Genomic DNA, 16,751 nt, shown 5'->3' with positions numbered 1-16,751 from the left:
CTTTTTGGACATGAAATGTCCATTCTGAAAAAGAGAAACCTATAAACAAGCAAAAAAACCAACAACAACCGAACAAGTGTGACAAGACAAGGCTTTTTATGACTCTGGAGGGAACTTGTGTAACAGATGTGTAATAAAATGTAAAAAAAAATATGAGGGATGTTAAAAAGGACTTGGTTGGAGAGATAAGTGCATAAGTTTAGGAGTGGCTCCTAAACTGTTCTACTGCTCATAAGTCTCCTAAATTTATGGAAGTGCAGTACTAAACTGCTGGATTACCCCCATTAAAATCACTGTAGCATGTACAATCTGTATATGTCAGCAAAGCACAATCTGCCCATTTAAAATCCATTCATCAGCTCATAAGCTACAACACAGTATCCCACTACTGACCTCAAACATCAGCTGTGAAGGGCCGTAGACAAAACTAAATTAGGCGCAGAGTTAGATCCATCCTCTTATGTCCCCTGGGGGCTCGAACATCACCTTGAACCCAGCAAAAGATTGTGTGAAGCCTTGCCAAGCTTATGAACATGACCTGGGGAGTGTGTATGAGGGATGGGGGAGGAGGGTGGGAGGATGGAGGGTAGATAAAGGGGATGCTGCTCTCTCCATCACAAAAAAAGATAAATGATCCACAGACAGATGGCACTCAACATCACTGCCATATTCAGATAGTTTCCAGTTACAACAACCTGAATCCGGATCAGCGGATGCTTATGGTTACACTTGTGTCACTTGATGAATGAGACAGTGTTGACCCCTGAATGATCCCTGCAACAGCATGACTTCTATTGCTTTAATTCACTAATAAAAACCCACTTCATCACAACAGCAAGCACTTTTTTTGTTTCTTGTAGGAACCACATCGAAGTCTTAGAGCTTAAAATTAAGAGATAGAATTAGATTTGACTTATTGATCAGTAAACCACACCAGTATTATCTACATAATAATCAGGTCCCCTTCTCTTACTTATGTTGTGAGAAACATCCAGGGTGCAGCGTGGATGGAGACACAGCATGAGAGCGCAGTTGCCAAGACCTGACCTTGAACTGGAAGCAAATTGGACTGTATAACCCATTATGAGTTATACATGGGGGGAAGAAGAAAGTACACTAGGAAACATAATATGTAATGAAGTCTTGAAAACAAGGATGGAAAAACAGGTGGTGATATGAATTTCAGCTGCATCTGACACTGTAGGTATCTGGGCCACACAAGAACCGTGATGTGTTATATTAAGACCGGGAGAAGAAAATACTTTAGGGATTAGCTGTAATTTGAATTTTAAGGAGATACATATTTTATACATAGAAAAAATGCAACTGTGCACACAGTTCTGAAAATGGAAACTCATTTAACAACACCTTAACCCTAAGCACAATTCCACTGGTCTCACTCAAATAACATTGTGGAGGTTTTGCAAATCTCCAAACACAAACTGCATCATTTAGTACACTTTGTTCACCTAGAGACACAGGCACACAAAACCCTGATTACCAATTAGTTTCACTCATGTTGCATCCGTTCATGTCAATTGGAAGAACCATTCAATTGTGTATGGATGTAAATATGTAGCATAGCCGCATGAAGCTAAAACATAGATCAGTTGATCACATCAGTGTTTATTATGATACTCTGTAAGACAGACATATAATTGCTGTGCATAGGCTGTTGTTTTTATGCAAGAAATTCGTTTTGAAAAGAGAGAGCACACCGTTGCGTGCTGTGTTTCATTTGTTAAGAGGTGTGTGGATTTTTGACAAGCTCTTTAACTCTTTTCAGTCTGTGTTTGGAGTATTGAAAAACTGAGCCACAGTTTCTGGAGATGTGTTTAAATGTTTTGGAAAAAAACTGCAATTTGAAAACCAGTTTTAAGTTACAATGAATTACCTTAAAAGGTGACATATAAGTTCAGGGTGGAGCAGCCTAAGTGACCTTTATAGGAAATTTAATTTATTACAATTATAATGTCTCTGCATAAAAAGGTTACACAACAGTTATGCTGAACTAGGATACAGGATACAGAATTTCAATTTAACTACTACTCTACTCTGAGTCTTGGGACTTTGAAGATATTCAGTTAAAAGTTTTTTAATGGTTCACAAATTTGAAAACTGCTGTTCATGTGAAACTGATGGATTTTTGCTGAAAATATTCTCCTTTGGAGCAGTATAACATGCTGTTGTATGCTTAGATGGTTGGTTGGATTAGTTTGATTTTGACTTAGTGTATCACACTAGGAGATATGTCTTGTTCCTATAGGACAAGTCACTCCTTATTTTCATTTCTGTAACTGTAGGAAAATGTAACTGTAATGAAAATGTTAATGATTGGAAAATATAGCAACAGACTATGACAAATTTACATTCCAAATTTTCTGAAGGAGTTTTTTTGTAATTAAATAAATAATTCTCAAGACAGAAAATAAACAAAGCAGTGCTTCTTTTTCTTTTTTTCTTCATGTAAATTATTGTTTCACATTTAAATTTACATCGGATATCCCCTAATTAAATGGCAACTTTCAAAGAAGTTTAGAGCTGTTACAGAGTTCAGCATCATCCATTCCTTACCTCTGTATGAACTCGGGTGTGTTGCTGTTCTGACTGCCGATTATACTTTGGCAGAGCCTTCATGTTAAAGTCACCACACTAATTCACTTTTCTCTGCCTTTATTTCTAGCAAGTAAGACAAATGTTTGATATGATTTCAGTCCCTCACAAAGATTTGCATTTATGCGTATCTAGTGTGTAAACTTGGGTGTGTTGCTATGTAAATGTTTCATACTCTACATGTATAATTAGGATGCATTTAAAAATAATAACATTAACATTTTGTATTTATAAATAAACATCATATAATCACATAAAGCTTAATAATAAACTACATAACATGGATTAAAAAATTAAACTGATGCAGTGTCACAAACCTTTCCCTTAAAGAAAAAAAGAAGAAAAAAGAAGGACTCATTTCTCCTAAAAAAGTGTCTTCAAAGGTTTTCGGTAAGCAGGTTATCCCAAGCAGTTTGGAAAGCTTTGCCACAATTTCTCATTGTCTTCAGTCTCTTCACATAATCCCAGACTGACTATGATGTTGAGATCTGGCCTCTGCAGGGAGCGGACCAAATCTCCCGCAGGCATTGTTCTCCTGTATGTTTGGGGCTGCTGTCTTCCAACAGACTGAGTGTGACTGATCAGACTCTGATATAAACGTTTGCACAGTAATACAGTTTTCGTATATATTTGATTTCTATTTTTTAAATAAGTCTTTCAATAAGCACTATTCAGAACTGACCACATATTTGTGTTTTAGTGTATATATGCCATAATTGTTTATGTGCATGCTTACCTGCATATTTACATGTACTGACAGTAGTTTCTGTGGGTTTTTTGTTTTGGTTATTTTTTGTTTTTTACTTAACCACTGGAATAACAGACAAATTATAGAATATAATATAGCTGGTATAATATATCATGTATATAATGTAGATTATGCTATTTTTTTGTTCTTCCCAAAAAAGTCTTTGGACTCACGAATTTCAATAAAATGTTGAATTTTATTTTATTTGAAGAATTCCTAGAAATGTCCTTTGACTGGTAAAGTTATTTACATTAGTACATTCAGCGTTCGCAAAATAAACCTGACTTTATATACATGCACGCACAGCTAAGGTCAGCTGAAGGACAATTTTTAATTGTATCGGTCTACTCTGTCCACCACTGCAATATTCTGGCATTTGAAACAATAAAGTTAACGGGGAAAGTGTAATCTAATTGTTAACTATTATATAGCAAAACGCAAATAATCAGCCAGTTAGAGGATTTAAATTATCCAAAATCCTCGAGGCCAGAGAGCACCAGCCAACGGTCTAAGACCCCACAAAATCCTGCTATCTCTCTTTCTCTCTCATACACACACGCAGTGAGCCTCCCTCTAACACACAACCCTCAAAATACCCACACGTTCCTGCAGCGGAAGTTTTTAAGCAACCTTATCTGAAGCTTTATCTGAGCTGGAGATGTGCTGCAGAAAGACAGGTCAAAGGGGACCGCGGGGCTTCTGCAGGACGAAGCATTAGGGATATAAAACACATGCCAGACCTGTCATGTCCAATTTACAGTTGACAGAATAAGTTAGCATCCAGTAGGACTGAGTGTTTCACTTAATTCTGCATGCATGTTCATAATATGGCTCCTTTCTTTAAATCTCTTTTTGCAATTAATGCCATAAAAAATATGGAAACGTTCATTCTAACTGCGCATGGGCAGTCTAAATTAATCATGTCGAAAACGTTTCCCTCACGTTCTGAGCCTCCCCGAAGCGCGTTTACTTTATTTAACCAATTATTACGACAAGAGCCGGGCTAGTGTTGACTCTCGCTGGGCCCGAGAAAGATTTTATGGCCATTCATCAGCTCGCGAGGCGCACAAATAGTCTTTAAAACTATAAACACAATCGCTGGATCGGAGACGGGGGGACCCATTTACCCCGTGGCTGCGCTAAACGCTGAAGATAAAACAAACGATAATACTGTCTGTCTCCTGTGACCGTCTCCACAGGCATTAATAGGAGGTTTAGTGCCAATGGTGCGAGGGGAAACCCATGTAGGTTACGCGTCATTACGCACAGCTGTCTCTATTTCACTGCTGACAGCTAAAGTCATATTGCCCACATTATCATTGTTAAATTAAGAACTAAATGATTGTATGCTTAATTGATATCTCAGTGCGCCTGTATTTAACAGGACAGAGAAGATGCACAGAAAATTTAAACCCGGCTGAACGAATTGGGACTTTCTGACTGCCATAAGACAAAAGTGTCACACATGACACTTTTTTAGGATAACCTGGCCTGCAGCTTGGGTGGGAGCTTGTTGTCATCTGTTATCACGTCCTGATAAGACAGACAGCGTCTCCAAAAATCTCTTAGAGGCAGACAGCAGAGTGTGTGACTCCTGGTTTCAGGTTCCTTGTTCAGGGACCCAACCTGTTGTCTGCTTCCCTCCTTCTTGACGCTTGTCTGCTCTGTTTCCCCTCGGAAGAGCCACGGGCCGACACCCCAAGCACACACGCGCGGACGACCATCTAGGCGCATTAATGGATTTTGATTCCACCCAGAAAGTTAAACAATGCAACTCAGTGGTCGCTAATGCAAGTTTTTGATGTGTATGTCAGATAAATTATTTATTTGGTACTTGAAGACCTGTATAAACATCCGGAGCTTGTATTGTGCGTAATGGACTACAGCAGTGCTAAACACTATCCGGCGAGATGGATACTTCATTTAGAAGCTTTATAAACCAGTGACATCCTCAATCAAAGCACAATAAGATGTGTTTCTCCAACAGGATGAAAGGATGTACTGATTTAGTGGAATATTTACAGCAATCCTATTTGCTCTGGGCAGAGTATAAAGGCTGGTTAAGCAGGCTACTTTGCTGCAAATTAAGAGATAGGCCTATGACCAACATCAGGCCTAACATGCAGCCTACTAGACATCACTTTACGTCAGTAAATGGGAGTACCAGAGCTCAAGGTCCCACTGGATCCCCCCGTCCCTCCCTCATTCTCTGCGTCACTGAAAGGAGGGAGAGAGAGGGGCCAAGAAAAAAGTTTGGAGTCAGAGTTGACATTCAAAATGCACACTTCACTCAAGAACAGTCCGGTATACCAAACTTATACGTAAATCCATTACACACTGTCAAGAAGGAAAGGTGGTTTTTTTTCTTTTGGTTTTTTTTGGGGGGGGTGACTTCTTTTTGGCCTCCATGTGATAGATTAACAGATTATTTTTCATTTTCTGGTTTTTGGCAATGTTTCCCAGCCCTAGCACGTCCACTCCCTTCTCTGTTAAGGATATATTAAACTTGGAGCAGACTCATGACGTTCTGGCGTCTTCTTTGGACGATTGTTCTCGCATGGACTGCTGCACCGTGGCGACATCCTCCTCCTCCTCCTGTATGCTGGGCCGAATGAAGCAGGAGCCTCTCCGGGACATCTCGTCCACCGCCGCCTCGCTGCTTGTAGAGGACACACACGACTCCAGAGCCGGCAGAGGCAATCCACTTAACTTTGCTTCTACCTTTTATGGCAAATCCCTCATGGAGATGGAAATAGATAAGGATGGAAAATCTGATGCGTTTGAAGGGAAAAGAAGAAAAGGTGAGCTGAAGAAAGAATTGTCTTTAGTTTGGAGGCCCATTAAACCTAGGCCTGGATACACATGCGCTTGATTTGAATAATGACAGATTCTCTAAATGTTATCTGACCTAAAGCAATAAGTACCACAAGAAAGTATACAAGAAAAACTGGGGCTGCTGGACAAAGGCCCTAAAATTAAACCTTTGAAATTTAAACATAAATGAAAGTTGGTGAACTTTAATACTGATTTGAAAATCAATTTGAAAAATATAACAAAATCAAAACTATCATTGACATCTTTGGTATGAAATGAGAAATCATAGCGTTGTGCGTAAATCATATTAGGCATGATTGGTCGCACGGATGGCCGGGGCAATCTGCCCGAACCTGTGCCAATTATTATGATCGTTATAACAGCGCAAAATAAAAAAATATGAATATAAATTCTAAAACCGCGAAGAATTCTAATTCAGTTATTTCTCTGTGCTTTTTCTGTCTGTGTTTGCCTTAATCAGATGGATTCAGTGTTCCGTCAGAGTCTGTGGAGGACATAAAGGCCGAGGATCAGGACCGGCCCAAGCCTCGGAGGCGCAGGAAGCCCCGGGTCCTCTTCTCCCAGGCGCAGGTGTACGAGCTGGAGCGCCGCTTCAAACAGCAGCGGTACCTTTCGGCCCCGGAGAGAGATCACCTCGCCGGGGTTCTCAAACTCACCCCGACGCAGGTGAAGATCTGGTTCCAGAACAGGAGGTACAAGTGCAAGCGGCAGAAGCAGGACCAGAGCCTGGAGATGGTGTCCCTGCCGCCGCCCAGGAGGGTGTCGGTGCCGGTGCTGGTGAGGGATGGGAAGCCCTGTCTCGCGGGTGACGCGACCAGCTACAATCCTTCCTACAGTATGGGTCACATTAACCATTTTAGTTATAACAACTACACAGCCTTCAGCAACTACACCGGCTCCAGCTGCAACACGAACTATGCATGCAATTACCCCGCAGCCGCAATGCAGACTATGCAAGGAACCTCCAGCAACGGCAACTACATGAACTTTGGGGTAGGGGATTTCAGTAACGTCCAGAACACATACTCCTCCAGTAACGGGGTGTCTTCCTTACACGGCATTAGGACGTGGTAAAAAAGAGAAGAAGAAGGAAAAAAAGAAGTTAATTTACCTTAATAGGATTTTATGACTGCATGCGTGTATACCAACGAATTAAAACATTGAGGAGTTTGTGTAATTTACTTGTATTTGATGAATTATTTCTCGTAGTTTCCGTTTGAGTTCTGCACCAGTTTTTCTCTAAACGTGTTACATTTTAAGTTATTTTCAGCGCACATTTGAGCGAAAAATAAAATAATAAATGCCATTTTTTAATTTTAGAAATTGCCAGATTTCACTTTCTATTTTTCCACACCTTCCTTAAGGTGGTTATTACATATTTCTTTTTACAAAAAGTATTTTCGGTGGAAAACAAAACAACTTGCAACTTAATTATATGATATAATTGTATATATATTCTATATTATTATTGTTACTACCATTATTATTATTATTAAAATTTTTAGCATACAACCACATCCTCATCGTGTCTGTTTTGGCTCTGTTATCTAACTGTACATCACAAAACCCCCCACAAGAATTCAACTAAATCATCCAATAAAAAACTATAATTTTAACAGCACATATAATGCACACCTGTGGGTTATATACTGGTAAACATGCATAAAAATAAAATAAAAAATCTGACATCTATCAAACCACCCCATGGTTTGTTTCTGGTTAAACTGCTCAAGTACCTATTAGAAAGCTTCATTCAGTAGGCTTCAACAAGGTAAAAGGTTGTTAAATGTTTACACTTTTTTTTACAACCCACTGTCAGCCGCATGTACTTTTTACACGTGTTTATAAGGTTGCTTTGACTAGCCGTGACCTTGACCTTTTAAAATGTTTCAAACTGGGTTCCAATACAGAAAACCTGAAACGAATGATGTTTTTTATGTAGATAAATTTTATATGAATTATTTCTTCATCTTCTCTTTGTTCCTAAAAGTCAATAGTCTTATTCCCTCAACTTGGAAACATGGTGGCAAATACAAGGTGTGACCAGATCAAAGATATGCAACTTTTTACGGACAGTACACTGGATTACTGAAAATTACTGTAATATAACCTTTCGCCTTTTATTGTAACACAGCTGTTACTCTTCAACTGAACATACACCCAGTATCAAAATGAAGTATGTATTAAATACTAACAATACCAAAGCTCTATAAAGTCAAATTTACCAAATGAATGTGAAGTTGCCGAGGTCTCCGATTAGCCACCCGATCCCCGTGTTTACACCATCAGTGTGGTGTCGTGTACACTTCAGAGACCTCTGCCCACTTATCCAGATACAAACCCAAACACTCAATTGTCAGTATCTTGGTGCTAAATGCAAGAATGGCCCAATTTGCTTGACAGAGAGCCAAAGGCTTTGTCTAAGTGTGCGGCTATACGAACAGGCTGGAAATTGGCTCTGTCCAACTGCCGCCACTTTACACAAGTAAGAGATGCTTAGGCATCTCTCAGGTCTCTTCACACATACTCTATTGTCTGCTATCTTACTGTAAACAATACAGTGACAAATGCACATTTGAGACACACTAAAGAAGACGGGAGCCACTGTGTTTATTAATAATTAGCGATGACATTTACAAATAATAAAAATGAAACAGCAATGCCAGGCAATTGCCCAAAGGGTGGCAAGGTCATGTGGCTTCTCTGGCCACCCTCTCCTCTGTGGTGTTGAAAAGGGAACGTCAGATAACAGCGCCACACAAACCTAAAAATATCCCTCCCCCTCACCCTCCACTCACGCTGGAAAGGGAGAGGGAAACAGGTTGGAATAATCTGCTTTTCCGGGTCTTATCTGAAGAAAGGCAGGGCTGCATGCTGTCCTATCTCTGCCAGTGTGAACACTGCTGGTGCTTTTCGGAGCTTTTCTGCTTTGCTGCAGAGCCACACCGGCAGAGACGGAGCAGACTGCATCCAGTCTTACACTTAATAAAGGGGTTTTTTTTTTACTTTGATTTGCATGCCAAGTGAATAAACATAGGGACAGTTAGAAGTGTATATACACCCTACGAGTGCTGTTCAAGTAGGAAAACACAGTGAGGAGTGAGTGCAATTGAGCCTGAATCATAATAAAGTTAAAAAGTACTTAAATATTCTTTTCACATAAACAACATTAATTCATCATTACGGAGTACAATAATGTAAGTTGCACAGTGCATTCCGACAAATAGCATTTACATATAAAGCTGGAACGTTATTAACAGTAATTGTGGGAAACTGGATCGTGGTAAATGGCTTGGTTTCCACTGGTGATGCAAAAACATGTACAGGCCTTGTTTTGATCCCAAATATATATGTCTGTAATATAATGTCATTACATAGCATTTTTTGCCTTAAAATTAACAGTAATTAATAGCATTGCATGCTACTTTAATAGTTCAGTGATTGACTTGCCAATAAAAAACTGTTGAAGCTAAAAATGACTTTTCTTTTTTCCAAATGAAACCATGATAATCCTCATACTGTACCATATTTCATGTTTCATAATAATCAGCAAACAAGTTTCCCTCACACAAAGACACGTTTTACATCCTGAAGCCAAAAATTTTTTTTTCCTTTAGTCTGCCTCTGAGCTGCAGGCCTGTAGGTCACTCTCCCTCTGCGTGGACAATATTTCACTCTCAGCAGCGTCTCAGTTCAGTCAAGTAAGCAGTTTGCATTCCGCCGTGCAGACGCCGTAATGCGTCTAGCATGGCACGCAGCATTCAGAGTTGTTTAAATCATTCCCACTGACTATGGAAAGTACCATTCATGCTCACGGGAGAACCCTTCTGGTCTACAGGAAGGGGAACAGTCTCTTCTTTAGGATGTAGAGGACTGTTGCGAGGAACAGAGCTAACGCCAGGAAGATGAGCAGCTTGTCGGTGAGCTCCCTCCGGTTGTACTTGGTGATGAGTTTTCGCCCAATCTGAATGGTCCCTGTCATGGTCTTAAACTCATCATTTGTCTCTAGGATCGTTCTGGAGGAGGTTGCTTTAAACAGAAAAGAAAAAAAAATGTGGGGCTACACATTTGTCACAGATACAAATAGACATTATATTCCGAGTGTGTGCATTAACACAGTGTAACCTGTTAAATTACTCTCAGTAAACAAGAATGCTTTAATGCCATTTAAAATTAAACAAGTATATCAAAACAACAGGATACTGTTCATTCACCAACCTAGTGACGTTATGGTCTCCTCGCTCTGCTGAACTTGCTGGGCCATCATTCGGCTGATGCTCATAAGATTTTCGGTGATGTCGCTGGTGGTCTGGGCCAGACCCTCTTTGGTCATCTTCCTGATTTAAAAAGAATGCATGCAAACAGAATGCATCACATAATAATAATAATAATAATAATAATGATAATAATAATAATAATAATAATAACTTTATTTATAAAGCGCTTTCAAACAAAGTGCTGTACAGCTATTTGAAAATAAAGAGATAAATAAAAGTGATACATAGCAATACAAGTTAAAAACACAATAACAAGTTAAAAACATAATAAAAGTTAAAATGATAAAAATTTTAAAAACTAAATGGCACAGAATTAAGACATGTAGGATAGGGTGAACAAGTGGGTCTTCAACTTAGTTTTAAAAACCTCCACCGAGCATGCCTGCCTAATATCTTGAGGGAGGTTGTTCCACAAAAATGGGGCACGTAAAGAAAAAGCACGCTCCCCAATAGTCTTTTTTCTTTGCATTTAAGCAAAAGTTGCTTAAGTGCAAAGCTGAGATTTAGTGGTCTTTAAATATTAGGACAATCTTCAGCTCACCTCTGTCTCACAGAATCATCAGCTCCATTCAGAAGGGCCTGCTTTTCCATGTTGTCGATTGTAAGTTTGCTGGCCAGGTTGGCTTTCCTCCAGGTTGTCTGGTTACTGCAAAAAATACAAAAAACAAAATTAATAAACTTTTATTAAGTAGGCTTTTAAAGTGTTAAAGGGGGCTAAAGGCATTACCTGAGCATCTGTTTTCTGTGGCCTTCTACCTGAGTCATCAAGGCTTGCTTGTCTGACTCTTTGTCCTGCTCCATTGCCATCTGCTCCAAGTCCTAACATGGAAGCAAAACAACCACAAGGGCTTACAATTATATGAAAAAAAAAGTTCAAGCAACCGATGCACAGCCTATTAATTGGGATTACGTGACGTATGAAAAATCTCTCACCTGAATCCGTAGTCTTAAGCTGAGGAAGTTCTTTTTCACTTCTCCATTTAATTCTGTCAGCTTGCTTTGAGGGCCTGTGCACTCGCTGATATCCTGGTAAAATGTTGAACCAAGGATAAAAGTCATGACATTTCATTGCTACACTGCTGTTACTGTTCACATGTTGAAACGACAGCTGTTCTGCATATTAACACTGCTTTCTCAAGCTGAACTGTGGAATTCGCATTGTTTTAGACCTCCTCCTCACCTTTTAACTATTTTCACTTTTTCCTGCAAAGTGGATTTTTTTTAACGTATTTATTCATTGGCACCCCCCCCCCCCCCCCCCAAAAAAAAAAAAAAAAAATTAACCAGCTTTCTAATATTTTTTGACAAGTTTTGCAGAATAGAGTTTAACTTACCCATTTATATTTAAATATGCTCTAAAATCATTTTAAAATATGAATAGTTTCTACCAAATATGGTCCTACACTGCCTTGTGCTTACTATTGTCGCAAAAGTGAGACACTTGATCCGATACATGTTTGGAAAATAATGCTTGATTTTAGGTCCATAAGTTACATTAATCCTTCGTTTAAATGAAAACATCTAAATACCTGCTGCCAGAAAGATAGATTTTTTTTTTTACACCGATAAACAGGTTGTAGTCAACAGGACTATATAGGACAGAAACATATAGAATAAAGAAATAAGAAACATCGCAAATATTTCTTAGCCTCTTGGCCAGATCTCTCCTACAAAAAGGAGCTGTTTAATCTCAATCTCAACTTTCTGAATCTAAATAGTTTTAAATTATTCATGATAGAAATATTTAACACACTAGAGCTTTAACAAGTTATTTTAAACAGTTTAAATACAGGTGATGTACCAAAAAGTGATCTCAGATGTGTTTTTATGGCAAGTATTCTTTTTGCTTATAATGTAAACGGGCTGCAATCAACGGGATTTATGAAGGGGTTATATATAAAATAAAGAAGTGACCTGTTTTGGGAGGATCATCATTTGCAGCCGTTTAAACATCGGCAATCATTTTTTGGTATATACCGGAAATCACTAGTTGGCGCAACACAACACCGGCTGGTTATCTACATTATTATTACAACATCTTGTTCATAAAAACTTGGCTGAAAATATTCTTTTTTTACAGCCTCTTTGTAACTTTGATAGAAAATGTTCCGGTGCAGGCTTTCGGAGGCGGTCGCTACGCCTCATAAAATCAGGCCAAGTTAATACAACTCCGCTATGTGACACGCTCAAAAAATAACGTGTCCTGTCGCAGCACTAAGCAATCTTACCAAAGAAATATTCGCACCTGGATGAGAGCTTTAATTTCCAAGTCATATTTGAGTATTTCTTGTTCGCATATTCGGACGTGGACATCTGACGACGCCATGTTGCCAACGTAGCCGGCTGGAGCTACGGAAAGCAAAGAGGCCAATTTGAAGTCCGTACGTCAACGTCGCTGTTTGACGTGTTTTGTTACGCAAAAAACGTCGTTATCAACAATGACTGCATGAAAAATGTTTTATGGGGTCATTTTTTTCAGAAAAACTACAAAAAACAACAGCACTTTCTATGCTCTATGAAAATATTTTAGTGGCATAAATGTGTTTAATGTGTAAATGACCTTCAACATAATTGATTATGTAGAAATGAACACTTTTATATTTGAAAAGTTATATAATTACAAACAATTATGGATGAATGAGTTATTTATTCATTTATTAATTATCTGATGAACCAGCTGACACAAACTTCACACATACACACACACACTCACACAACAACTGCTATTCATGCTAACAATATTGTTGAACACAATGTACATAATATATAAACAAAACTGCAACAAGGAAATGTTACTTTAATTTAGGTCACAGCACATCCACACAGATCTCACAGCCCTTTGGGAGTCATTATATACACAAGGCACTAGTGCCACTCAATAATCATACAGGGTTCAGAGTTTTAAGGCAATTGGGGACAACTGATCTCTGCAATGGCAAACATCCACTGGTGTGCAGCACTGTAAGGTCGTCTGCTGCTGAGAGAATAATAACACAACATTAGACGAGAGGCATCCAAGTATTAATATATTACGTAAAAGTAGCATGTAGGTATAGTCTTAAGCTTACCTTAAGGGTTGGGAGCCCCAGAGAAGGCAAATTAAGGCCAGTGATAGCGCAGGTACCAAATAACATCAGTGGACAGGCTAGGCCCAAACAGCGGGTTCAACTGGGACAGAATGGCTATCAACCAGCTGGGAGAACAGAGAGGACACCATCAAGATCACAAACAAAACACTCACTTCATATTCTCTAATAAAAATGTCATCTTGAATGAACACCAGGGTTTGTCACAACACTGCAACCAGCTCCTGGGTTTATTATAACAGCATCAAGCTTGGGGGGCATTTGGGAGATTAACCTCACATGGCTGCAACACTACTGTGACTATACTGCCCCCTTTTGTCTGCCGCATGCAACATAACACCAGATGCATTCAAAACTGTGAATGTAAATAATTTATGACTGAAATAAGATACGCATAGTCTGCTTTATTTTCAAGCAATGTGCATCAATTAACTTGGAGCAACAGAAGAGGACCAATTTGTCATTATCCAAATGCATTAATCACCTATCAAGAAGATAGTTCTCCTCTTATATTTAACTGACTACTCACTTCAGCCATTTATATTATAGGCCTGATTCATTGCAGGCTTCCTCTATTCTTTTTAGTTATATATAGTACCACTGTGTATGTGTGTGTGTGTGTGTGTGTGTGTGTGTGTGTGTAAAAAAAAATAAGGAATCAGGATGGTGAATACTTACAAAAGGTAACAGCAGACTGCAGTTAGCACCAGCATCGTCACTATCACACTGTGGGAAAATAATATACATTTTAAATATATAAACAGCACATCTAATATTTAATGTCTTTTGGATTTAAAACACATCCAGCAGCCATTCATCCACATTCACGAGCTGGATCTCGTGATGCAACTGAAAATCAGACAAATAAAGGAAGTTGTACTGACTTTGGCATTTTTTCCAAACATCGAATCCATTAATGGTCGTATTATGTACTGAAATACAAGAGCAGGATTCACTGCCAAGGGATGTGAGGAACTTTAGCACGAAGCCAGAGTAAAATTAGCTTTAGTTAGCTAACTCTTAACTTTTAGTAGCTAGAGTAGCTAACAGGGTTTTAAAGTGATATGTAAGTGTAATAAACAGCTTTACACAACGCTAACAGTAAATTTAGCTCACGCACACTTCACCTGTTTGTATAAAAACTAAGAAAATAATACAACGTTGACATAAAAACCTTCCGTAAAATCGTTATAGCCAGCCGGAGGCTACAGCGAAGCTAACCAACTTACCCTCTGTTTGGTCCTTTGGGGATAAACCAAGGCACTACTCCTCCAACAATACCCCAGAACACAGTCATCACGGAAATCGCGATCGCAAACGAAGTTACTGCCATTGTGAGTTTAGTCTAAAAACACAAGACTTCAGAGGTATAAACTTTCAACTAACTTTATGCTGCCCAGCCGACGACGACACGCAGAAGGCAACACGTATCACATGACTGTGAACCAGAGAAAGAGGAAGTGGAGGGACTGCACTGCAAATTTCAAAGTGCTTGTGTTGTGAAACGTTTTCATTAATTCTGAAATTAAATAAATGGCGAAAAGTATTTGCGTTTTAACCCAACTTTTATTTGTGGTTATATTCCATATGCATAAAATGAAGCGGACAAACTGGAAGACAAACTGTGCCATATTTATGTTTATTACTACATTTCTCTCATTAACGTGAAAAATAGTATATGAATATTACACATTGTTATACAGGTGAAACTCGAAAAATTAGAATATCGTGCACAAGTTCATTTATTTCAGCAATTTTACTTAAAAGGTGAAACTAATATAGGTTCACCTTTTAGATATTTCAAGCCTTTATTTATTACAATTTTGTTGATCATGGCTTACAGCTTATGAAAAACCTAAATTCAAAAGCTCAGAAAATTTGAATATTGCATGAAACCAATAAAATAAGGATTTTAAATAGAGAAATGTCAGACCTCTGAAAAGTATAATCATGCATATGTACTCAGTACTTGGTTTGGGCCCCTTTTGCATGAATTACTGCATCAATGCGGCGTGGCATGGATGCTATCAGCCTTTGGCACTGTCTCACGACTCCCATCTTTCTCTTGGCCATGCCCCATAGAGAATCTATTGAACCAGGTTTTAGTACGTTTGTAGGTGTGGGCAGGTGCCAAGTCCTGCTGGAAAATGAAGTCAGCTTCAGCTTCAACAGCTGCGTTGACTCTGGACTTAATAAAGCACAGTGGACCAACACCAGCATGCATCCCCAAATTAACACAGACTGTGGAAACTTAACACTGAACTTCAAGCATCCTGGATTGCGTGCCTCTCCATTCTCCCTCCAGACTCTGGGACCTTGGTTTCCAAATGAGATGCAAAATTTCTCTCATTACAAAAGAGGACTTTGGACCACTGAGCAACAGACCAGTTCTTTTTTTCTTTAGCCAAGGTGAGACACTTCTGACATTATTGTTCAGGGGCGGCTTGACAAGAGGAATATGACATTTGAAGCCCAAGTCCAGGATCCGTCTGTGTGTGGTGGCTCTTGATGCACCAACTCCAGCCTCAGTCCACTCCTTGTGAAGGTCCCCCACACTTTTGAATGACCCTTTCCTGACAATGCTTTCCAGGCTCTGGTCATCCCTGCTGCTTGTGCACCTTTTTCTTCCAAACCATTCCCTTCCACATAACTTTTTATTAATGTGCATTGATACAGAACTTTGGGAACATCCAACTTCTTTTGCAATTATCTTTTGAGGCTTTCCCTCCTTATGGAGAATGTCAATTATGGTTTCCTGCACAACTGTCAGATCAGCAGTCTTCCCCACAATTGTGATTCCTACTGAACCAGACTGAGAAACCATTTAAAGGCTCAGGAACTCTTTGGAGATGTTTTGGATTAATTAGCTAATCAGAGTGGGACACTTTGAGCCTGCAACTGGACCTTTTCACAATATTCAAATTTTCTGATCTTTTGAATTGTTATAAGTTTCACTTTTTCAGTAGAATTACTGAAATAAATGAACTTTTGCACGATATTCAAATTTTTCGAGTTTCACCTGTATATTTTTTTTCATTCAATAGTTAGCCTCTCCTCCTATGATATTTTATTTTCGCTAAATTTAATGTAAAATTTCTTGCAAAATCTATTTTTTTTCTTCTTGTCTCTTGAACACTGTCAGAGATGGCAGCAGGAACCCAGAGGCATTCAGTGAGGAGCAAGAGGTCACTG

General features: G+C 39.0%; 3 protein-coding genes across 4 annotated transcripts; 1 reads left to right on the top strand and 2 right to left on the bottom strand.

Annotated features, from left to right (window-relative positions):
• Nucleotides 1-5,813: 5,813 nt before the first annotated feature.
• nkx2.5 (NK2 homeobox 5) lies at nucleotides 5,814-7,270 on the top strand. The gene is made up of 2 exons (XM_063484201.1): nucleotides 5,814-6,162; nucleotides 6,657-7,270. The coding sequence occupies exons 1-2, from the start codon at nucleotides 5,814-5,816 to the stop codon at nucleotides 7,268-7,270; spliced, it is 963 nt and encodes a 320-aa protein (XP_063340271.1).
• A 1,516-nt stretch (nucleotides 7,271-8,786) lies between these two features.
• bnip1a (BCL2 interacting protein 1a) lies at nucleotides 8,787-12,841 on the bottom strand. The gene is made up of 6 exons (XM_063484188.1): nucleotides 12,719-12,841; nucleotides 11,407-11,499; nucleotides 11,201-11,292; nucleotides 11,015-11,119; nucleotides 10,415-10,533; nucleotides 8,787-10,225 (listed from the first exon to the last, which is right to left on the bottom strand). The coding sequence occupies exons 1-6, from the start codon at nucleotides 12,797-12,799 to the stop codon at nucleotides 10,029-10,031; spliced, it is 687 nt and encodes a 228-aa protein (XP_063340258.1). The 5' UTR covers nucleotides 12,800-12,841; the 3' UTR covers nucleotides 8,787-10,028.
• A 261-nt stretch (nucleotides 12,842-13,102) lies between these two features.
• On the bottom strand, nucleotides 13,103-14,997 carry atp6v0e1 (ATPase H+ transporting V0 subunit e1). Of its 2 annotated transcripts, none has more exons than XM_063484169.1 (4): nucleotides 14,789-14,997; nucleotides 14,238-14,285; nucleotides 13,542-13,666; nucleotides 13,103-13,450 (listed from the first exon to the last, which is right to left on the bottom strand). In XM_063484169.1, exons 1-3 carry the CDS (start codon nucleotides 14,890-14,892, stop codon nucleotides 13,573-13,575), a joined length of 246 nt encoding a protein of 81 aa, XP_063340239.1. In that variant the 5' UTR covers nucleotides 14,893-14,997; the 3' UTR covers nucleotides 13,103-13,450; nucleotides 13,542-13,572. The 2 variants fall into 2 exon arrangements, with proteins under 2 accessions (XP_063340239.1, XP_063340245.1); XM_063484175.1 differs by having other exon boundaries at nucleotides 13,105-13,447.
• Between the last annotated feature and the right edge of the window lie 1,754 nt (nucleotides 14,998-16,751).

Source organism: Pelmatolapia mariae, linkage group LG2 (assembly GCF_036321145.2).
Source record: "Pelmatolapia mariae isolate MD_Pm_ZW linkage group LG2, Pm_UMD_F_2, whole genome shotgun sequence".
NCBI classification, from domain to species: Eukaryota; Metazoa; Chordata; class Actinopteri; order Cichliformes; family Cichlidae; genus Pelmatolapia; species Pelmatolapia mariae.
This window is presented reverse-complemented; position numbering and strand designations above follow the sequence as displayed.

What these genes read in the sequence shown, in the direction of transcription:
- atp6v0e1 (XM_063484169.1), bottom strand. Translation starts at nt 14,892, where the DNA reads ATGGCAGTAACTTCGTTTGCGATCGCGATTTCCGTGATGACTGTGTTC. An exon ending in CCCAAAGGACCAAACAGAGG is followed by an intron (nt 14,286 to 14,788) that starts GTAAGTTGGTTA and finishes ATTTTCCCACAG; the next exon opens with TGTGATAGTGACGATGCTGG. An exon ending in GCAGTCTGCTGTTACCTTTT is followed by an intron (nt 13,667 to 14,237) that starts GTAAGTATTCAC and finishes CTGTTCTCCCAG; the next exon opens with CTGGTTGATAGCCATTCTGT.
- bnip1a (XM_063484188.1), bottom strand. Translation starts at nt 12,799, where the DNA reads ATGGCGTCGTCAGATGTCCACGTCCGAATATGCGAACAAGAAATACTC. An exon ending in AAATTAAAGCTCTCATCCAG is followed by an intron (nt 11,500 to 12,718) that starts GTGCGAATATTT and finishes ACATTTTACCAG; the next exon opens with GATATCAGCGAGTGCACAGG. An exon ending in CACAGAAAACAGATGCTCAG is followed by an intron (nt 11,120 to 11,200) that starts GTAATGCCTTTA and finishes TATTTTTTGCAG; the next exon opens with TAACCAGACAACCTGGAGGA.
- nkx2.5 (XM_063484201.1), top strand. Translation starts at nt 5,814, where the DNA reads ATGTTTCCCAGCCCTAGCACGTCCACTCCCTTCTCTGTTAAGGATATA. An exon ending in TGAAGGGAAAAGAAGAAAAG is followed by an intron (nt 6,163 to 6,656) that starts GTGAGCTGAAGA and finishes TGCCTTAATCAG; the next exon opens with ATGGATTCAGTGTTCCGTCA.